At 43.1% G+C, this 20,456-nt stretch overlaps 2 protein-coding genes across 4 annotated transcripts; both read right to left on the bottom strand.

The window, feature by feature from the left end:
* Window positions 1-2,117: 2,117 nt before the first annotated feature.
* LOC118390203 (protein FAM76B) lies at window positions 2,118-11,233 on the bottom strand. Of its 3 annotated transcripts, none has more exons than XM_035780539.1 (10): window positions 10,789-11,233; window positions 9,787-9,851; window positions 9,597-9,651; window positions 9,344-9,499; window positions 9,063-9,247; window positions 8,776-8,826; window positions 8,521-8,673; window positions 8,149-8,284; window positions 6,804-6,905; window positions 2,118-3,851 (listed from the first exon to the last, which is right to left on the bottom strand). In XM_035780539.1, exons 1-10 carry the CDS (start codon window positions 10,873-10,875, stop codon window positions 3,762-3,764), a joined length of 1,080 nt encoding a protein of 359 aa, XP_035636432.1. In that variant the 5' UTR covers window positions 10,876-11,233; the 3' UTR covers window positions 2,118-3,761. The 3 variants fall into 3 exon arrangements, with proteins under 3 accessions (XP_035636432.1, XP_035636434.1, XP_035636433.1); XM_035780541.2 differs by having other exon boundaries at window positions 8,149-8,281; window positions 8,545-8,622; window positions 10,789-11,230; XM_035780540.2 differs by having other exon boundaries at window positions 8,545-8,622; window positions 10,789-11,228.
* A 584-nt stretch (window positions 11,234-11,817) lies between these two features.
* On the bottom strand, window positions 11,818-20,270 carry LOC118390202 (myotubularin-related protein 2). Its single transcript, XM_035780538.2, has 16 exons — window positions 20,047-20,270; window positions 19,429-19,534; window positions 19,290-19,313; window positions 19,099-19,162; window positions 18,916-19,010; window positions 18,727-18,831; window positions 18,416-18,520; window positions 18,232-18,315; window positions 18,004-18,153; window positions 17,667-17,855; window positions 17,264-17,449; window positions 16,982-17,188; window positions 16,614-16,706; window positions 16,327-16,440; window positions 15,940-16,116; window positions 11,818-13,808 (listed from the first exon to the last, which is right to left on the bottom strand). Exons 1-16 carry the CDS (start codon window positions 20,124-20,126, stop codon window positions 13,647-13,649), a joined length of 1,941 nt encoding a protein of 646 aa, XP_035636431.1. The 5' UTR covers window positions 20,127-20,270; the 3' UTR covers window positions 11,818-13,646.
* Between the last annotated feature and the right edge of the window lie 186 nt (window positions 20,271-20,456).

Raw genomic sequence — 20,456 nt, 5'->3', positions numbered from 1 at the left:
AAGGCAAAGGGTGGCTACTTTGAAAATTCTCAAATATATTTTGATTTGTTTAACACTTTGGGTTACTACATAATTCTAGATACTACATAAGACTAGTCATTCAACTGAGACTGCTCTTCTCTGTATCACGGAGGCGCTCCGCACTGCTAAAGCTAACTCTCTCCTCTGCTCTCATCCTTCTAGACCTATCGGCTGCCTTCGATACTGTGAACCATCAGATCCTCCTCTCCACCCTCTCAGAGTTGGGCATCTCCGGCGCGGCCCACGCTTGGATTGCGTCCTACCTGACAGGTCGCTCCTACCAGGTGGCGTGGCGAGAATCTGTCTCCTCACCACGCGCTCTCACCACTGGTGTCCCCCAGGGCTCTGTTCTAGGCCCTCTCCTATTCTCGCTATACACCAAGTCACTTGGCTCTGTCATAACCTCACATGGTCTCTCCTATCATTGCTATGCAGACGACACACAATTAATCTTCTCCTTTCCCCCTTCTGATGACCAGGTGGCGAATCGCATCTCTACATGTCTGGCAGACATATCAGTGTGGATGTCGGATCACCACCTCAAGCTGAACCTCGGCAAGACGGAGCTGCTCTTCCTCCCGGGGAAGGACTGCCCGTTCCATGATCTCGCCATCACGGTTGACAACTCCATTGTGTCCTCCTCCCAGAGCGCTAAGAACCGTGGCGTGATCCTGGACAACACCCTGTCGTTCTCAACTAACATCAAGGCGGTGGCCCGTTCCTGTAGGTTCATGCTCTACAACATCCGCAGAGTACGACCCTGCCTCACACAGGAAGCGGCGCAGGTCCTAATCCAGGCACTTGTCATCTCCCGTCTGGATTACTGCAACTCGCTGTTGGCTGGGCTCCCTGCCTGTGCCATTAAACCCCTACAACTCATCCAGAACGCCGCAGCCCGTCTGGTGTTCAACCTTCCCAAGTTCTCTCACGTCACCCCGCTCCTCCGCTCTCTCCACTGGCTTCCAGTTGAAGCTCGCATCCGCTACAAGACCATGGTGCTTGCCTACGGAGCTGTGAGGGGAACGGCACCTCAGTACCTCCAGGCTCTGATCAGGCCCTACACCCAAACAAGGGCACTGCGTTCATCCACCTCTGGCCTGCTCGCCTCCCTACCACTGAGGAAGTACAGTTCCCGCTCAGCCCAGTCAAAACTGTTCGCTGCTCTGGCCCCCAATGGTGGAACAAACTCCCTCACGACGCCAGGACAGCGGAGTCAATCACCACCTTCCGGAGACACCTGAAACCCCACCTCTTTAAGGAATACCTAGGATAGGATAAAGTAATCCTTCTCACCCCCCCCATTAAAAGATTTAGATGCACTATTGTAAAGTGGCTGTTCCACTGGATGTCATAAGGTGAATGCACCAATTTGTAAGTCGCTCTGGATAAGAGCGTCTGCTAAATGACTTAATGTAAATGTAATTCCATATGTTATTTCATAGTTTTGATGTCTTCACTATTATTCTACAATGTAGAAACATATTATTATTATTATTATTAATTTAAAATCTAGAAAAACCCTTGAATGAGTATGTGTCCAAACTTTTGACTGGTACTGTATACAAACGTGACCTAAGACTTGACTGAAACCAACTTTGCCACCATTCATGTATACATATCCAAATTAATGTGATATGAGATACTCACTAATTGACTGCGCAACGTACACACATTTGATTTCAGTTTGAATGTGATATGGGGGTTAGAGGCATGTTTATTCTGACATTCTAAAGAAAACATTGCCATGTTGATCTGACCCTTGCTGTTGAAATACCAGTGTCTGACGCTCAGCTGTCGCAGATGCACCTCCCCCGACATTTATCTACTCAGGTGCTTCATTCTTACCACTCAAACGAGCCCTTTGAGTCAGCGTGTCAGATCTTAGAGTAAAGCAAATTAACGAGTGCTACCTAGTGGTTAAACATGGAATAGCCGTTGACAAAAAAATCCAACTGGTGGAAGAGGTAAAAGTACCGGCAAAATCCAGGCTAGAATGGTGTTTGTGTGGGGTTGACACTATTATAAAGGATTGCTACAAAGGCCCAATAGTAAAGAGCCACTCCTTGAGATAATGGTAGTAAAATAAAAACACTACGTATGTTTAAACAGATTTAATATTTTTTGAAACATTGGGTTTGGAAAAAGTACAAATGTGATCTGTACGCCACAGTATGAAACCAGCTCAATTTGGTGCAGAGCTAAAATGGTACGTTCCTTTAAAAAGTGTATTCTACAGATGTATTTATATAATTAACCAGCCTTACCTGACACACACTCACTAAAACCGATACAAGTTACACATTTTAAATACATAGACTGATCCCTGTAATACCTTTACACATATAAAAAAAAAACTTTTTTTTTTTAAAGGCTGAAAAAGTACATTACAGCAGGGGTTCTCAACTTTTTGGGGCCGGGGACTCGTCATACCAAATTCATCAGGGACCCCCTCTTAACCAGAACACAACTCCAGTGAGAAGAAGTAGCATACAAGCTAATACCCTACAAGCCAATGTCCTGCAATTCTACACATTTTTCTACGAGGCAGAGAAAACTTTAATTACAGTGCATTCATGTTCTGCATTTCCTTGGGTGAGAGGGGGACAAGTAATGAGTTGAAAAATAGATAACTGGTGGAGTACTGTGGATACCAATATCCTTGTGAGCCTCCCAGGGCCATTCTGCCCAAAGTTAAGAACAAACCGTAGATTAATAATATTAAATTGAATTATACCCTCTTAAACTTAATCCACGGATTCCTTCAACACACCTAATTTAATAATTAATCTGTTAGTAATATTCATGATTTTCTTTAAAAATTTAAAACAAAAACTGTTATTTTGAGATCTGGCCGCAGACCTCCTGCATTACCTCCCCAGGGGCCCGTGAAACCCAATTTGAGAAACCCTACATTATAGTACAGGAGACCACAATGCTAACTTGTATGTCAGTAAGTCATGCAGTATTACAAATCGTTCCACTACAGAAAAACAGCAAAGCACTACAGCTGTCACAGTGAGAAAGAGGGCAGCCGGGAAGTGTCTCTACAAAACAAAGTTTAAAAATCTCTCATAGAGTTGATGGTTTTTGGACTTTAACGTCTAGAGGTCTCTGCTACTGGCCAGCAATGCTGTTGTCAGTGACCCTTTTGACATTTGCATACATAGTAAGTTGAGAAGGGTCTCCAATAAGGAGGAGTTTCTCTTCCATAATTACGTCCATTTAGAAAAATATAATTAATATGTTACGAGAAAGTTGCTGTTGAAGAAAAAGCATTTCCCAAACCTGGGCAATGCTCTGAGTATGTGGTGAGAAAAAGACCAAAAGCTACAAAATGTAATTGAATAAATAAGATTGCATGACATCCGTAAAAAATCAAGTGGGATCTGTGATGTTGACAGAATCGTATCCACCTTGCGCAAAACATGCTGCTGGACCCGGGCAGTGTTAACGAGGTTCTCTCCTCATCCACAGTCACATCACATCCAGTGGCAGAGTAAAAAACTTAGGGTTAGAACATTTAAAACATGTTGAAATTGAGGATGTGTCCTTATTTTCATGCCAACATGAAAGAGGATTTCCATGTATAGCATGGTCACCTGTTTTCCAACAAATAACATAACTGAAAAGATCAAAATGATTGAGAAAACACAGGAAGGAGGGAGGGAAAGGTAGAATGGCATCAGGCTTTCAGTGTTAAAACAACGAAGCCACTGAGCCGTGGTTGGGTGGGCTTGTCGTTACGGTAACAGCAGTGAACTCCCTGTCCTGTCAAACTTCTTACCCTTTGAGAGGGCGGCCACTTGTTTCAGCAGCTCCCGGTTTTTGGCCTGTAGTAAAAGAAAAGTGAGTATGTGACCATCTATGCTTAATGAAAGCCTTTACCACAACCTAGGAGCGTTTGATTATAGTGCCTTCAGAAAGTATTCACACCCCTCGACTTTCTCCACATTTTTGTTGTGTTACAGCCTGAATTTTAAAAAAAGGGATTAAATTGAGTCTTTAGTCAAAAAGTATTCAACCCTTTAGCTATGGCAAAATGTGATTAACAAGTCACATGGGCTCACTGTGTGCAACATGTGTTTCACATTGTTATTAAATGACTACTACTCTCTGGTCCCCACCAGAGCATGTGAGGAGAGTTGAGCGGTTGGAAATCCCACTCATTGAGTGGTGCACCACACCGGTGCTCCAGGTCTTTCCCTAAAAACCACGCCGCGCTCACAGAAAAACAAACTGCCGCTCCAAATTCCCTCCAATCAAATCACAATTTAACCAACACCCATCTATTTTTGTGACCGCCTAGACCTACCAATTGGTTTGTAAGTATTGCAACCAAACCATGTGGATTTTAATGAAAAGTATTTGAATAAACATGAAAAGAAGCTAACATTTCAAATATACTAAATGTCATATTAAACAGCATATAAACACTAAATAGGCCAGTAGCCAGACAGGGAGCCTAAGAAGGAACTAAAATGAATTTTTAAAAGACATTATTTCAAGGCTATAGCCTACAAAAAAATACATTGTGAAGCATTTGCGACATAATAGGCTGGTAGGGACAAACATTTTGTTGTATTAAATAATGAATCTATAAATTGTGCATATAGGCTGTGACTTACTTAGAATGAAATACAAAAAAAAAAAAAAAAATCGTATTAAAAACTTGTTACGCCAGTCTATGGCTTCAGGCTCATGTGATGATGACTGGTGAGCAGGCCAGCAGCTGAGAATATCCTCTCCACACTTGCAGAGCCACTGGGGATGCTAAACACCCCTTTGGCCACTCTTGCCAGGCTGAATACAAAGTTATGTTTGGGGCAAATCCATTTTTATTTATTTACATTTTTTATTGAACCTTTATTTAACTAGGCAAGTCAGTTAAGGACAAATTGTTAAGGCTACCCTGGGGCGGCAGAGTGTTGGACTAGTAACCGGAAGGTTGCAAGTTCAAACCCCTGAGCTGACAAGGTTCAAATCTATCGTTCTGCCCACTGTTCCTAGGCCGTCATTGAAAATAAGAATTTGTTCTTAACCGACTTGCCTAGTTAAATAAAAAAGGTCAATTTTTATTTATCTTTTACAATGACTGCATACTCCGGCAAAATCTGGACGAAGCTGGGCCCAATCGTGCACCACCCTACGGGACTCCCAATCACAGCCGGATGTGATACAGCCTGGTTTCGAAACTAGGGACTGTAGGGACGCCTCGTACTGAGATGCAGTGCCTTAGACCACTGCACCACTCAGGATAGCGCCATAGTATTATTGGAGACCTGGATACCTATATTTCTGTCTATTTTTTTGTGTGGAACATTTAGAATGAAAAGTTAAGATTGTAAATGTGGTGGGTGGTAGGGGCTACAATCAAATGTGATAAACTTTCCCAATGTTTCCTCTCTGTCTAGCCTATGGGAAAGTGTTTCTGGTCAGAAAGAACAGTGGTCACGATGAAGGGAAGCTGTATGCCATGAAGGTGAGTCTATAGTCTTTGACATTGTCTGAATATAACACATTACTGAGTACCACTCATATTGTTAAGCATAGTGGTGGCTGGATCATATTATAGGTATCCTTGTAATCGTTAAGGACTGGGGAGTTTCAGGAAAATATTTTTACAGAATGGAGGTAAGCACAGGAAAAATCCTAGAGGAAAACCTGGTTTAGTCTGCTTTCCACCAGACACTGGGAGATTAATTCACCTTTCAGAAGGACAAAAACCTAAAACACAACGCCAAATTCTACACTGGAGTTTCTTACCCTGAAGACTGATTGGCCGAGTAACAGTTGACTTAAATCTGCGGCAAGAACTGAAAATGGTTGTCTAGCAATAATCAACAGCCAATTTAACAGCGCTTGTAGAATATTGAAAATAATGGGCAAATGTTGCACAGTCCAGGTCTGCAAAGCTCTTACAGACTTACCCAGATACTCAAAGCTGTACTTGCTGCCAAAGGTGCTTTTACAAAGTATTGACTCAGGGGTATGAATACTTATGTGGAAACATGTTTTCACTTTGTCATTATGGGGTATTGTGTGTAGAAAATATATTTAATCAATTTTGAATTCAGGCTGTAACAACAATGTGGAATAAGGGGTATGAATACTTTCTCAAGGTATGGTTCATCCTACTGTGTCTAACTTTTTAGGAAAGTTTTTTGAATCCCATCTGCTTGAGAAGCAACAGGTATGTTGCAATATGAGGTCCTCCAACGACAACTCAGGAAAGCATGCAGTTTATTAGGCTACAGATGAAATAAGTTATGAACTTCACAGGGTGGTGAAAGCGCACGGTGATGAGCTTCATGCTCCTCTCCAATAAAACGTCAAGAGTCTTACTATTTGTCAAATAAAAATTCTTGCTCTTTTGTCCATAACAAATCATGTAGGCTATACCTGCACTGTATCTGCAAGCTGTTGGCTAGAGTGCACGTGCCAATACCAGAGTGGGCACATTCACTATAGAGTGCAAAATGTTGAGAGAAAACGATCAGTAGAGTTAAAAATGCAATGGATACCCATTTAACTTGTATATTTATTCGGTACATGGGAATTTAACCGCAAAATATATTTTTACGTGCACTACGTCATCACGCACTGCCTTTTATGACCAACAAGTCAATTTGATGGAAACATCTTGGATGGGAAATTGTACGCATTACTTTTATGCAGATTTTAGAATATTCACATGAAACTGTGTTGCCAATTGGATGGAAACCTAGCTAGGGGCCCACAAGATGTCTTGTTCTTTCATGTCTATATGGTAATTTTTACTCTACCTGTTGCTGTTCCATGGCTTCTTTGTGCACCTTCTCCATGTTGTTCATCTTAACCCTCATGTTAGATTCCTGGTACTGGAAGTCTGCCTTGAGTTCTGTGAGCTGGAAGGACAAAACAAAGAGGGAGACGATCTGGTGAATACAACATGACCAGAAGTCACATTGAACATAGCAAAACGGACAGTTTGTCAAATCAAATCGTGTGTCGAACACAACAGGTGTAGTAGACCTTACTGTGAAATGCTTACTGACAAACCCTTAACTAGATTTTCTTAACTGCGTTGTTGGTTAAGAAAATATTTACTAAATCAACTAAAGTAACAATAATGAGGCAATATGAAATGGGATACTGAGTCAATGTGCGGGGGTACAGGTTAGTCATGGTCATTTCTACATGTAGGTAGGGGTAAAGTGACTATGCATAGATAATAAACTGTGAGTAACAGCAGTGTAAAAACAATGCAAATAGTCCGAGTGGCCATTTTAATAATTGTTCAGCAGTCTTATGGCTTGGGGGTATAAGCTGTTAAGGAGCCTTTTGGTCCTAGACTTGGCGCTCCAGTACCGCTTGCTGTGCGGTAGCAGAGACAATAGTCTATGACTTGGGTGGCTGGAGTCTGACCATTTTGAGGCCTTCCTCTGACACCGCCTAGTATATAGGTCTTAGATGGCAGGAAGCTTGGCCCCAGCGATGTACTGGGCCATACGCACTACCCTCTGTAGCACCTTACGGTCAAATACAGAACAGTTGCCAACCAGGCAGTGATGCAACGGGTCAAGATGCTCTCGATGGTGCAGCTGTAGAACTTTGAGGACCCATGCCAAATCTTTTCTCCTGAGGGGGAATAGGCTTTGTCATGCCCTCTTCACAACTCTCTTGGTACCATGATAGTTTGTTGGTGATGTGGACACCAAGGAACTTGAAGCTCTCGACCCACTCCACTACAGCCCCGTTGATGCGAATGGGGGCGTGTTCAGCCCTCCTTTTCCTGTAGTCCACGATTGGCTCCTTTGTCTTGCTCACATTGAGGACGAGGTTGTTGTCCTGGCACCACACTGCCTGGTCTTGGACCTCCTTCCTATAGTCTCATCATTGTCAGTGATCAGGCCTACCACCGTTGTGTCGTCAGCAAACTTAATGATGTTGGAGTCATGCTTGGCCACGCAGTCGTGGGTGAAAGAGGAAGTACAGGAGGGGACTAAGCACGCACCTCTGAGGGTTCCCCATGTTGAGGAACAGCGTGGCAGATGTGTTGTTGCCTACCATTACCACCTGGGAGCAGCCCGTCTCAGCAGTGGTCGTTTAGGGGCATGAATTACTGTGACGATACAATTAGGTGTGTACCTTTCGGTCCTTCTCCAGTATTGTCTGATCCCTCTGTTGAAGCATTCTCTTTAATGACATCCCTTCCTCTTTCAGCTGGCTGATCAGAATAAAGTTGTCCGTTCCTCCAGAATCCATAGATTGGGTAATGGAACTACTGATGGGAGAGAGGACAGAGAGCAGGGAAGAAAAGTTGTCAGAAAAAGGAAAGTACCTTAACTCAGATCTTTCACACTGACCCACTTTGTACCATTACCTAATCCAACACACCTTGATGGCATCTATCACAGAGATGTGTGTTAGAACAATAGAGGTCAAAAAAGTGTCAGTAGGAACCTACTGGATGTTTTCCATGGTTACTTCAAAAGTTAGAGCTGGCTTGTAACTCCTTACATGTGATTGAAACTCCTCTCGTACCTGTCCCCGTTGGATGGCTTCACATCTAGTTTTGGCTTCTTCTTTGGGGTCTCCTTCTGGATCGAAGAAGATTTATGGCTGAGGGGAGAACCAACACACAACTTTAGCCACTGAGGCTCTCCATCAGACCTGTAAAGTGTCCCAGAGTATACCATAGTTCAACTAAGTTGTATAACTAGGCTAAAAGACTTGTCATAACAGTCAATCAAGACGGGAGGGGGTACGTCTTACCTCTGCTTCCACAGTCCCTGCTCCTGCTCTGGACTTAGGCTCCCACTGAGTCTACAAAAAGACAATAAAGAACAAACACCAAGTTATCAGAGATTTTTTCAACGTGTTCCTTCAAATATCTGACACATGCATCATTACTCAGAGACCACAACATCCTTCCAAAAAGTGCTCGTTCAGCACAATAGATGTACAGTATTGTGACAGAGTAGAGACCTGCAGAAGACCCGCATCACAGAGGAAGTAATGGCCTAACAGTTAGAGGATAGGGCTGTGGCACCATGGCCTACTTATGTGAGCTGCTGTGTCTGTGCTGCTGGTGGTGTTGATGATGCTGCTGCCTGGAGTGGTGGTCCTTCTCATTGAGCGAGGAGTTGGAGTGGGAGGAGCTGAAACCTTTCCTTTGCTCCTTGGTCTTCTGCAGCACACGGCGGTAGGACAGAGTGCATAGCCAGCACAGCAGCTTCCCATCCACCTGACAACACACACACAGGAAAGTGGAAAATACGCAATCTCATGAGTGCTGGACAAAATGTGTTAGGGTATCAATGCAGCGGGTGTGCGTGCCTACCTTCCTCCTACCCTCTTCCTTGCGGTCAAATGCACACTGTTGTTTGCATTGCTCACAGGTCTGTGGAGGGCCATACTTCTTCTCTGAGTTAGTGCAACGCTGACACTTTGTTCCAATGAAAGCAGCAATGATGTTACAATACTGGCAGGGTTTAGGCTGAGTGGGGAACAGAAGATTTGGCAAACATAACCATAACGAAGTTAATACATGTTGTAAAATTATAACAGAGGCGTCAATTCAAGTCAAAACTTACCGTCCCAAACTGCTTTACATTCTGGGCACATTTCTTGCAAATTGTGTTTGTTTTGCTGGAATAGAGAACGTGAAAAAGAAATCGCATCAACATCCTGGAACCAATGTTATCACTATATTACATGGTGATGCCTTTGGAGCCTTTGGAATAACAATACCATACACAGTAAAGGTGATGGAGCAAAACTCGCCTCTCCTGCTGAAACTCTGATCTGCAGTATGTACACTTGACGATGGGATGAGCGATGCGACACTCCTGTTGACACAAGAAACAAAGCCGTTCAAGGCCATTTGCTTAAAAATAAATGCAAACAGATACAGTGTAGGACATAACATTTGAAGAGTTCACTAAAATCTAAATCAGAGAGTTTGGTTTGTCCCAAATGTCAAAACCCCTTTGTATGGGGTTATTTAGTGTTATGCATTTGTTTACAATAATTAACCATGCATGGAATAGTGCTCTTACCTTTTATTCAGACACAGGTTTTCAAGCCTTCTGCCCAGTATGTGTGTGTGGTATGCTTATTATGGCAATGTGAAATATGCATTTCCAACGCATCCGCATGAATACAAGAATGTGATAATTTGTCACAAATTTCAACTTGATTTTTGACATTGCATGAAGAATTTATGTGGAACATAACCTACACTACTGGGCGAAGAGGGATGCTACACTGTGCCTCCTAGAATTCAATTTCGTAGCTGCCGGTAGGTAAAATACACTGGCGCTGTGGCTACATCGGTGATAAATCCAATTTGTATTATTTGTAAAGGGCATGAAGTGTAAACAAATGCTAAATGAACAGGTCATGGGAGACGTAATGTTAAAATATCTAGCTAGCTAGTTAACCAATGTTCATCTGACGTTATTTTGTCTGCTACATCCAGCAGACTGCATGAATAGAAAAAACATTTCGCGAATAAATTATATCGTCCTGCGTGACATTATCTAACAAGGTGGCCATTTGCGTCCCAGACAGGCTGCAAGGATAATAGTTAGTTGTTACATAATCTATCATCAAAGCCATCGCTTGCGATAAGTGCTGAATGTGGCCAGAGACCTTATAATTAAACATCCAGGGAGCAGTCGAAATGCTTATGAGCCTGTAGCAGTTGCTTTGTAATCTATTCATATTGCAAAATGTGGTGCTAGTTAACTAGCTAGCTATCACCCAAACACTTCCAGTCCAAACCTTGCACAGTTGCTGTCCCTGCGACAGTTCTTCGAAAGGATACCGCTGGTTACACTTCGTACACGCGTACAGGGCCGATGTTGCCATTATCACCAAGATCAAGAAAAAGTCAAAGATAAAAACAAATAGAGTGAAATGGCTAGTCACCCAGACAATGTGTTGTCAAACAATTTCCTTGGTAGCTAACGTTAGCTAACTAAGCCTGTAGCTAGCCAATAATAGCTAAGCTAATGCTAAATAAACAGCTAAATATTATTAAATATCTATCATCTCTCTCCGTTGGCTAGCTAACATAAGTTACTTGACATAGTTAGTCAAAAATACTGATCTAGCATCCGCAAAATGTATAAACAAGAGTAAAATGTAAATAGTTTTTTCGCTGTTCTTAGCTAGCTATTCCTATTTTCCCTTTCTCTTTTTTGTATCCGCAGCGTCGTCATTCAAACCGGATGCGGCCAACGACAGAAGAAAGAGAAGCCAATCATGACACATCATTAGTGCGCGGGACTTTGTATTTTGAAACACAGAAGCCAATCACAGTGCAAAACAACACAGCGATTAAGTTCCATTAAACTGCCTCAATTTGTATCACTGTGATAAGAGGAATATGGAAACAAAGTAACTAGAATGTACATATGCTGTATTACTGTTAGATCTTTTAATTCTAAAAGCTCGCTGCTACATGTAATTAAATGTCACTGTCAGGTGACTGGGGATAAAAGAGAACAATATATTCATACCGTTGTGTACATTGTCAGAGTCATTCTGAAAATATTAGGCAATGCAATGGTACTATGAATTCTGTTGAAGATTGTGTTCACAACACACATTTAATTTGTGGTGGTCTTTTATTTATCATTAAATGAAGTCAACAGCAACCGGGGTCAATCCCGGATCAAAGAGCAAAGTAAATCCAGGCTGGATAAACTGCTGATGTGCTGGGCCATATGCTGTGGTTCACAGGCAATATAAAGTACTTTGTCATGTTGTATCTACCTACCTACTAACAATATATTGGTGATCATAATATATAAGGACAAGAAATAGTTTTATTTCCAATTTTGCAAATTAACATTTAAACAAAAACAAATAAATTATCAAAATATTGCAGTCAAACGTGTATTGTTGACAGGCATGGGTTACAGTCCATGGTAGTCAGCTTGTTCTAAGTTAATGGCCCGCAATTAAATTGACCATAACATTCTTACCAAATTAATTATTCTACTAACACATAAATATTAGATAAACAGTTAATGATTTATATTGATTAAGGATGTGCCCTTGCGAGGCCATGAAAAAAGCCACTTCACTAGTGGGGAATGAGCCTCACTACTTTTCCTCTGGTTAGTAAATCAGATCACTGTTCAAAGACAAAATCCTGTTGTGACTATTTATTTTAAACAACAGTGCAAAGCTCTACATCACTGTGCCTGTGAGATGCATGTTGTTGGCGATTCTTAACATTTTCCATGGAGGAATGGTTGGTGCCATCTGTGGCATTCAGTTTCTAGTTTCTGTAGAATTTGTTATTCGATACATATGCAGCATTTATTAACAACCTGTGGGTATGACCTTTCAACTAAACCATGTCATGCACATTGTCAATTTTACTGATCTGTTTTGGGTAAACAGTCTGCAACGTGACGTACACATCATCACCAAAGCCCTCAAGTTATCACCTAATTATAACTGAGACTCAGAGCTCAGTATTAACCTAAAAGTCTATGGTATAAACTGTACACACAACCTAGGCTAAGAGAATGGAAATAATATGTAGTTAACTTGCTAGTAAAAAAAACATCAACATACTGATCAGATGGAATGTCATACATAACTATACACCCACATTCATTCATACCTATTTGGTCAAAATGTGTCCATCCAAATCAAATCAAATCAAATTTTATTTGTCACATACACATGTAACTATTTTCTCAGCTTCAAAACCATTTGCAGACATTTCTGACTTCAAAACCTATTTGGAATATGTCAAGTAGAAATAAACAGAAAATTGCTTAAATAGCATGTCTTTTTTTCTTTTTCAATTCTCCACCTCGCTTTCACAACGAAGAAATTCATTGAGCATATTAGCTACTTGTTTTATCCTATTAATAATTTAGTGTACTTATTACTTTAGAATAAACTAATGCATTAATACTGGATGTAGTTAAGCCGATATGCAATAGCATAATGTAGTTAAGCCGATATGCAATAGCATACTTGTGAGGGATTATTTGATGATCATTATATGTTACAGTACTCTTGACCCTGGTAGCAGAGGTCAGTGAAGTAAAGTATGGCTATAGTGAGGTGGTCTCAGAGATAAATAGAGGACTCATTTATATATGTGCCATTATAGCATGTGTGACAGCATGGGCAGTGCCATTGAGGCTACAACCCATAGGAATCACCACCCTTTTGAAAACGTTGATTACTTTAAAATGGCAGAAGCATGGTGGAAGCCCTTAATGATGCTGCCCAAGCTAAACAGCCTTTTGGCCACTAGAGGCCTCTGTTATTGTCTATGGGTGGTCTGAAACAGAGGCAGCACGTCTTTTTGATGCATAGACAACATAGGGTTCTGACCATAGACATATACATTCATATTCTTATTCTATTTCTATGGGTCTGACCCTGTACGAACTCAGCTGTTGGAGTAGCAGTGAGATGGAACATCCAAAGGCCAATACATGGTTTCTACAGACACTTGGTGGTTGCGTTGCTTTCTACAGGAGTGTGTCATGTTAAGCAGGAATGTGTGACACAGCAAGTCCCCTGCAGTGCAGTCTATTAGTTATGGGCATGGCACCTTATCGTTGTGAGGCCTCAGTCCTTAGCCTTACTCTATAAGCCCCCTGTCAAACAAAGGTCTGAACGGGAGTGATGGAGCGGGTGGGCGAGCCAGCCCTCTCAGTGGAGGAGGCAGAACGATTGGTCACGTCTCGCTGTAGCTCCTCCACCCTCTTCTGAAGCTCCGCCCGCTTGGCCAGCAGCTCCTTGTAGCGCTGGTGAACAGGCTCCTGGGAAGAAGGTACACAAACAGTAGTGGTCAACACTAGAACATAACTATGCTAAAACAAGCATATAAACTGCCATTTATACTCATACTAACAATGCAACAGTAAAAATGTAGTCCCCCACAAATTATGCAGCCACCCCCGGCCAATTGAGATACCGTGTGTGACTAACAAAACCCGCCTTGGGCCAATCATTGTAATTTTGTAAATGCCGGATCTTTATGGCAAATCAAATTTGTATTGTTCCATAATGTCCAATACTAGTGTCCAAGCTGCATTTGCTATCACTTTCAGCTCACGTGCCCAAAAACTGACTGCTGGTCCAAGAACTTCCAAAAGACATATTCCAGGTCGAATAAACTGGTCAAACTAAGTACAGAATCAATCTTCAGGATGTTATAATCATATATATCCAATAACGTTCCAACCGGATCATTCGTTTTCATCTGGGGCTGATTGGAACAGCCGTAGCACTCACAGAGAAATGCGCCACAGCAAAATGGCATTCTGTTGCGAAACCGACTATTTTCCCTCCCATTAGGTCAAAGTTCACAGCAAATGCTCTATTACACTTTCTACTGAATGAGGACATCTAGTGGAAGGCGTAGGACGTGTTTCCAGATCCATAACTTGTTGGGAAGGGAGGGGGCGATGACCTCAATGTTGCCCCAACTTTCAGAATTTCAAAACTTGTTTGGAAGATTGCCTGCCCTATGAGTTCTGTTATACTCACAGACATAATTCAAACAGTTTCAGAAACTTCAGAGTGTTTTCTATCCAATAGTAATAATACTATGCATATATTAGCAATCTAGGACAGAGTTTGATGCCATTCACTATGGGCACGCAATTCATCCAAAGTGAAAATACTGCCCCCTATCCACAACAAGTTTTAACACGTTTAGAAGTTTTACTCAAGTCGGCTGCAGTAAAGGAGAGTCCGCAGGTTTTGGTAGCGGGCCATGTCAGTGGCACTGTATTGTCTTCAAAGTGAGCAAAGAAGTTTAGTCTGTCTGGGAGCAAGACGTCCTGGTCCGAGACGGGCCTGGTTTTCTTTTTGTAATCCGTGATTGACTGTAGACCCTGCCACATACCTCTTGTGTCTGAGCCGTTGAATTGCGACTCTACTTTGTCTCTATACTGACTTGTTTGATTGCCTTGCTGAGGGAATATCTACACTGTATTCAGTAATGTTTCCGGTCAACTTGCCCTGGTTAAAAGCAGTGTTTCACGCTTTCAGTTTCGCACGAATGCTTCCATCAATCCACAGTTTCTGGTTTGGGATATTATTATTATAATAATTATAATTTTTTTACCCCTTTTTCTCCCCAATTTCGTGGTATCCAATTGTTAGAAGCTACTATCTTGTCTCATCGCTACAACGCCCGTACGGGCTCAGGAGAGACAAAGATTGAAAGTCATGCGTCCTCCGATACACTACCCAACCAAGCCGCACTGCTTCTAACACAGCGCGCATCCAACCCGGAAGCCAGCCGCACCAATGTGTTGGAGGAAACACCGTGCACCTGGCAACCTTGGTTAGCATGCACTGCGCCGGCCCGACCACAGGAGTCGCTGGTGTGCGATGAGACAAGGATATCCCTACTGGCCAAACCCTCCCTAACCCGGACGACGCTAGGCCAATTGTGCGTCGCCTCACGGGCTTCCAGGTCGCGGCCGGCTACGATAGAGCCTGGGCGCAAGCCCAGAGTCTCTGGTGGCACAGCTGGGGCTGCAGTACCGAGCCCTTAACCCCTGCGCCACCCGGGAGGCCCGGTTTGGGAATGTTTTAATAGTTGCTGTGGGTATGACATCGCCAATGCACTTGCTAATAAACTTGTTCACCGAATCAGCGTATTCATCAATGTTGTTGTTTGACGCAATGCGGAACATATCCCAATCCACGTGATCGAAGCAATCTTGAAGCATGGAATCAGATTGGTCGGACCAGCGTTCAACAGACCTGAGCGCAGACCTGAAATCGGGCCAGTGCTGTAGGAGGTATTGCGTGTGACTAACATACTAACGGGCAGAGAGAGATCCATAATCCCCTCCTCAATTTCATTCAGAGGGACAGTATTACTACTATCAACATCATTACTACTACTATGAAAGTGAGGTAGTTTGCCCAGACCTGTGGCCTCATGCGAGGGTTCCAGCGGATGTAGTATCCCACCCAGAGCTCCAGGTGGCGCATGCTGACCACTGGGAACAGCACATGGTTGGAATAGTTGACATAAAGAGGGTTGGTGAACTCCTCTAGCTGGCTGTTGATGTAGGCCCACAGAGAAACTGTCTTCTTAGGCAGCTCCTGCAGAACAATTAGATGTATGAGATGTTGCATTTAACATTAGCAAATAAAACATATCCATTAGCATATTCCTATTAGCACTGTTATGACAACTGTGTATGAAATGTCATCCATGAGAGACAGTCAAATAAACATTGAGTTTAGTTTCAGGTTTTCTGAATTGCACTCCATCCAAGTGGTGTTTAAACCTAACATAGTCTGCACTCTCACCTCCTTCAGCCTTTGCTGTTCACTGTTACACATGAATGTCCCAAACAGGCAGCTGTACATGTGGTCCAGGATGGTGACCAGGAAGTACTCGTTGAACTCAAAGGCTGCAGGAAACTAGACAGGAACAGTTCAATTATAATCCATATACGATCAGGAGAATCCGGAGGGATTATGTACATCAGGAAATCATCCCGTGTGTAATGTGTACTTTATTACTAAGCCTGGAATTTTTTCTGCTCAGGTCACATGACTACCCATCAACACCCCCTACCAGTGATGTCCCTCACCTGTCGGGTAATCTGCCACACACAGTCAATGAACTGCAGGAAGACAGGCGAGCGGTCTGCGTCTGTGTGGTTCTTATCCCCATGACCGATCCTCTGGAAGGAGAATGGGGAAGGAGGGAGAAGAACAGAAAGTCAAGTGACCGTAATGGCTGAACAAAACACAAGAAGGGTAAAGCTGTGCCATGGCGATGGTTGACCCATGTGAGTCAGGAAATGAGGAAATTTCAAACCATTTGAACTTCTCTTACCGCATTAGAATGTCCCAAGCATTTCCAAAACGTAAATGAATAATCAAGAGAATGTGTCCCAAGTGTTTTAGCTTGGTATAAGGAACACTACACAGTGAGAGGGAGTAAAGGCTTATTTACTAGCTGGAAGCGGTGGCCAAAGCTCAGCCACTCTTTCTCCAGCAGCACCTGGAAGCCACGGATTGTGCGGTAGTGTCCGTCCAGCATCAGCATGGCCAGGGAGGTGAGCTGGGCAGTACGGTCCCATCCATCACTGCAGTGAACCACCACTGAAGTCTTCCCAGACTCCACCTTGTCTGCAATACGCAGCGCCCCAGCCAGGATCAGCTACACAGGGAACAGACAGACAGGTTCAACAAATAATCTCAACCTTGATTTTTTTTCTCTCCCTTCTGTCCTCACCTTGATGTGCTCCAGCCAATGAGTGGACTCGAGGTTGGAGAGCCAATGGGACTCCTCGATGTTGGGATAGACCACCTCCTTCAGCTTGCGCAGTGACTCTCTCATCACATGGATGTTGTGGATGTCCAAGAACACCAGCTCTGCATTCTGATAGGCATCCTCACTCTCATAGCCACCCCCTTTCATCTGAGGAGAACGCAGGGAATGTAGTCATCATCTCTTAGAATTGAATATACTCTGAATAGTTTTCATACTTACAGAATGTAATTATCTGTGAGAGGAGATCAAAATCAAATCCAAAGAAAACAACACTATGGGTTGAGCATTGAACTGTATAGGCACCGTGTGTGGGAAATGCACTTTGACGCAAAATAAAACATGATTATTATTACTAACTACATACCTTGTTGGCGGCAGCATTGACGCTAGGCCTGGCATCGAAGATGAAGAGCTTGTGGGACTGAGCGTTGGCATCCATGATGGCCTGGAGGTACTTCTCATCGTCTTTGCTACGCTTGCCGTTGACCCCGACCATGGGTTGACTACAGCGGGTCACTGTGGCCTGGCTCTCTGGGTGAATCCATGACAGCACCTGCAGAGCCACAGCAGAGGCATTGGCACGGACAGTAACACAAGACCGCAGGTACAACATCAGCGTGGTACTACATCAGCGTACTACTACAGAGGTACCGCAGACAGTTAAAGAGTGGGGACAGTGTGTAGTGTAAATGCTAACTCACAGGTATCCTGCCCTTGGCTCTGAAGGCAGCCACTCTCTTCAACTCCTCATCTGGTATGTTGACAGGCACCACCAGGTTTGATGGGTAAGTGTCACACACTTCGTAGTGATCATTCACTTTAGTTATCCTCCAGCTCTCGTTGGGTATTCCCTACACACACATACGAGTATAAAAACATTTTAAAACAATTTATACCTAAAGCCCAGATTTTTGAAATCTTCCAAATACCTGTCTTTTGTATTCCGCTTGAGCATCATACACTTTCCAGCCATTTTCAGGATAGACCTGCCCATACTCAAAGGCAAAGATTGGCTGTGGATGACAGAGGGAAAAACACAGTCGGTCAGTTGGCCCTGGGCCTTTATAGTACACAGTAGCAGACCATGGGCAACAGACCTAGTGACTCACTCACCAAACCATTGGAAACAGGAAAGGCAAATTTCATCAGGATCTCAAAAATGGACTTCCTGAGTGAGTCCTCCATCTGCTTGTGTGCAAACCGCAGATTACGGATATCCTGAGGAGACAGAGTGACAGGTCACTGTAACCATTGTCATTTACACTCAGAGAAAGAAGAAGCACTAGAATGCAGTGATTAGAGTCTGAAGTATAAGAAAAATAAGAAAAATGCCTGTTCTCTTTGAGAGCAACAAAGAGATGATATATTAGTATAAACAGCAGGTAAGGGATGTTCCAGACATTTTTTTGGTGGTCACTGCTCACCTTGCAGACCAGCCCGTAGGAGACCTCACCACGGCTAGATGCACCTCCTATCTTCTCCACACGGCTCACTACCCCCAGGGGCAAGTCCAGCACAAACGCTGGTTCCTAGGAGACAAAGGAAATAATATGAACACTGATTTGACATCCTGAAGAGTGGAATGGAGACAAATGGAAAGCTGAAAAGCATACCCTGTCCATGCATCTGAAGAACAGTCTATAGTTGGTGACAGTCAATGTCCCCCTCAGTGCACCGATGTAAGGACAGATGTAAGTGACGTCTTTGGCTGTTAGAAAATACAAACAAAAGTTTAAGCAGGTCATTCCATTAAAGCCAGAATAACCCATAGCTGGGGGGTGGGGGAGATGACCTACCCATGTCTTGCACACTTTCCTTTGGTAGTAACTGTGGTTCTTCTTTGTTTGGATCCCTGAGCACCTGTATAAAAAACAATATCCAATGTTGAGGTAAAACATACAGAGTAGCCAACAGCACAAATCAAGTTCATTATTTTTACTTAAACACCAACGCAAATCTTTGAGGTTAGAGGGATGGAAGACTATACCTTGGCAGTAGCTTTAGGTCTGCCCTGAAATCATTAGGAGAAAAGAGAGAGGGTTAACCGCAGACATGTTTAAGATGCTATTGCTACATTAGTAGAACTGAATCTATGTAAAGTTATAGGTGAAAAGCCATGTACCAACCCGTAGTTCTGGGGAGAACTCTGTTGAGGTGGACACATTGTCAGAAGACATCGCATAGGGGGTCTTGGCAGCGTGAGTGGACCGGTCAGAACGAGACGTGGACGTACTGTCAACAGAATTGCAGAATACGTTTACTATAGGATAATGACCAGTGAGAAATAATACCATACCAAAATTGCTTGTTCATTTGACAGCCGTGTTCGCCAAAGCAGAAACTAAATGGCTGGCACCAAGCCCAGGGGACTGGAGAATAGATCCACTCTGTATGTTACAGACCCTCTCTGATTTCCAGTCCCATGGGCTATTTGTACCCAGACTAGATGGCTGTGGAATCTGACATTATGTCTAGCTAACTAGATAACGTTAGTCGTATAAACTAAGGCTGCTATCTTGGGCCAACTGTTTACCTTCTCGGGCTGCCTGCTATAGCGACTTTTGTAACCCGAATCTCCCAGTAAAGTTTAGCTGATACTTCAACAACTTTCATTGAAATACACTAGTATAATTCAATATCTTCACTGTCGACAAATGTTCGCCATATTTAGATAGCATGTAGTTAGATAACTATAAAAGCTCCTGTCAATCGACTACACAGGGAGCTAGTTGAACGAGCCCCACCTGGACAATGAATCAACGCTGGCCTGCCTTGACGAGGATTGCTTCGAGCCCAGACTGTCGATGCTTCCACTCTTCTCCATGGTAAATCTTAGTAAAGTTTTCAAATATATGAATTTGAGGCGATTGGGCAGATATCTACATGCAACTGTTTTGATTGCGTCCTTGGTGAAAAGTAAATCCCAGGTACAGACAGGAAGCTGCCATCTTTTCCCAGAGTCCCCCAATCCACAATAAACAAGGGAGTGGTGTTTGGAGTTGGGGGTAGCGCCCCCTGCCGCCATTACTGGTTATTACATGTAGCCCAACACTATCTTCATCATTAACAACAGCAACATGCTTCAGATTAAAGATTTTTAAAGATAAATATGTGGAGAGAAGGTGAAGATGTGGATTGAGAAAGGACACGTACT

Source organism: Oncorhynchus keta, chromosome 11 (genome assembly GCF_023373465.1).
Source record: "Oncorhynchus keta strain PuntledgeMale-10-30-2019 chromosome 11, Oket_V2, whole genome shotgun sequence".
Classification (NCBI taxonomy): Eukaryota; Metazoa; Chordata; class Actinopteri; order Salmoniformes; family Salmonidae; genus Oncorhynchus; species Oncorhynchus keta.
This window is presented reverse-complemented; position numbering and strand designations above follow the sequence as displayed.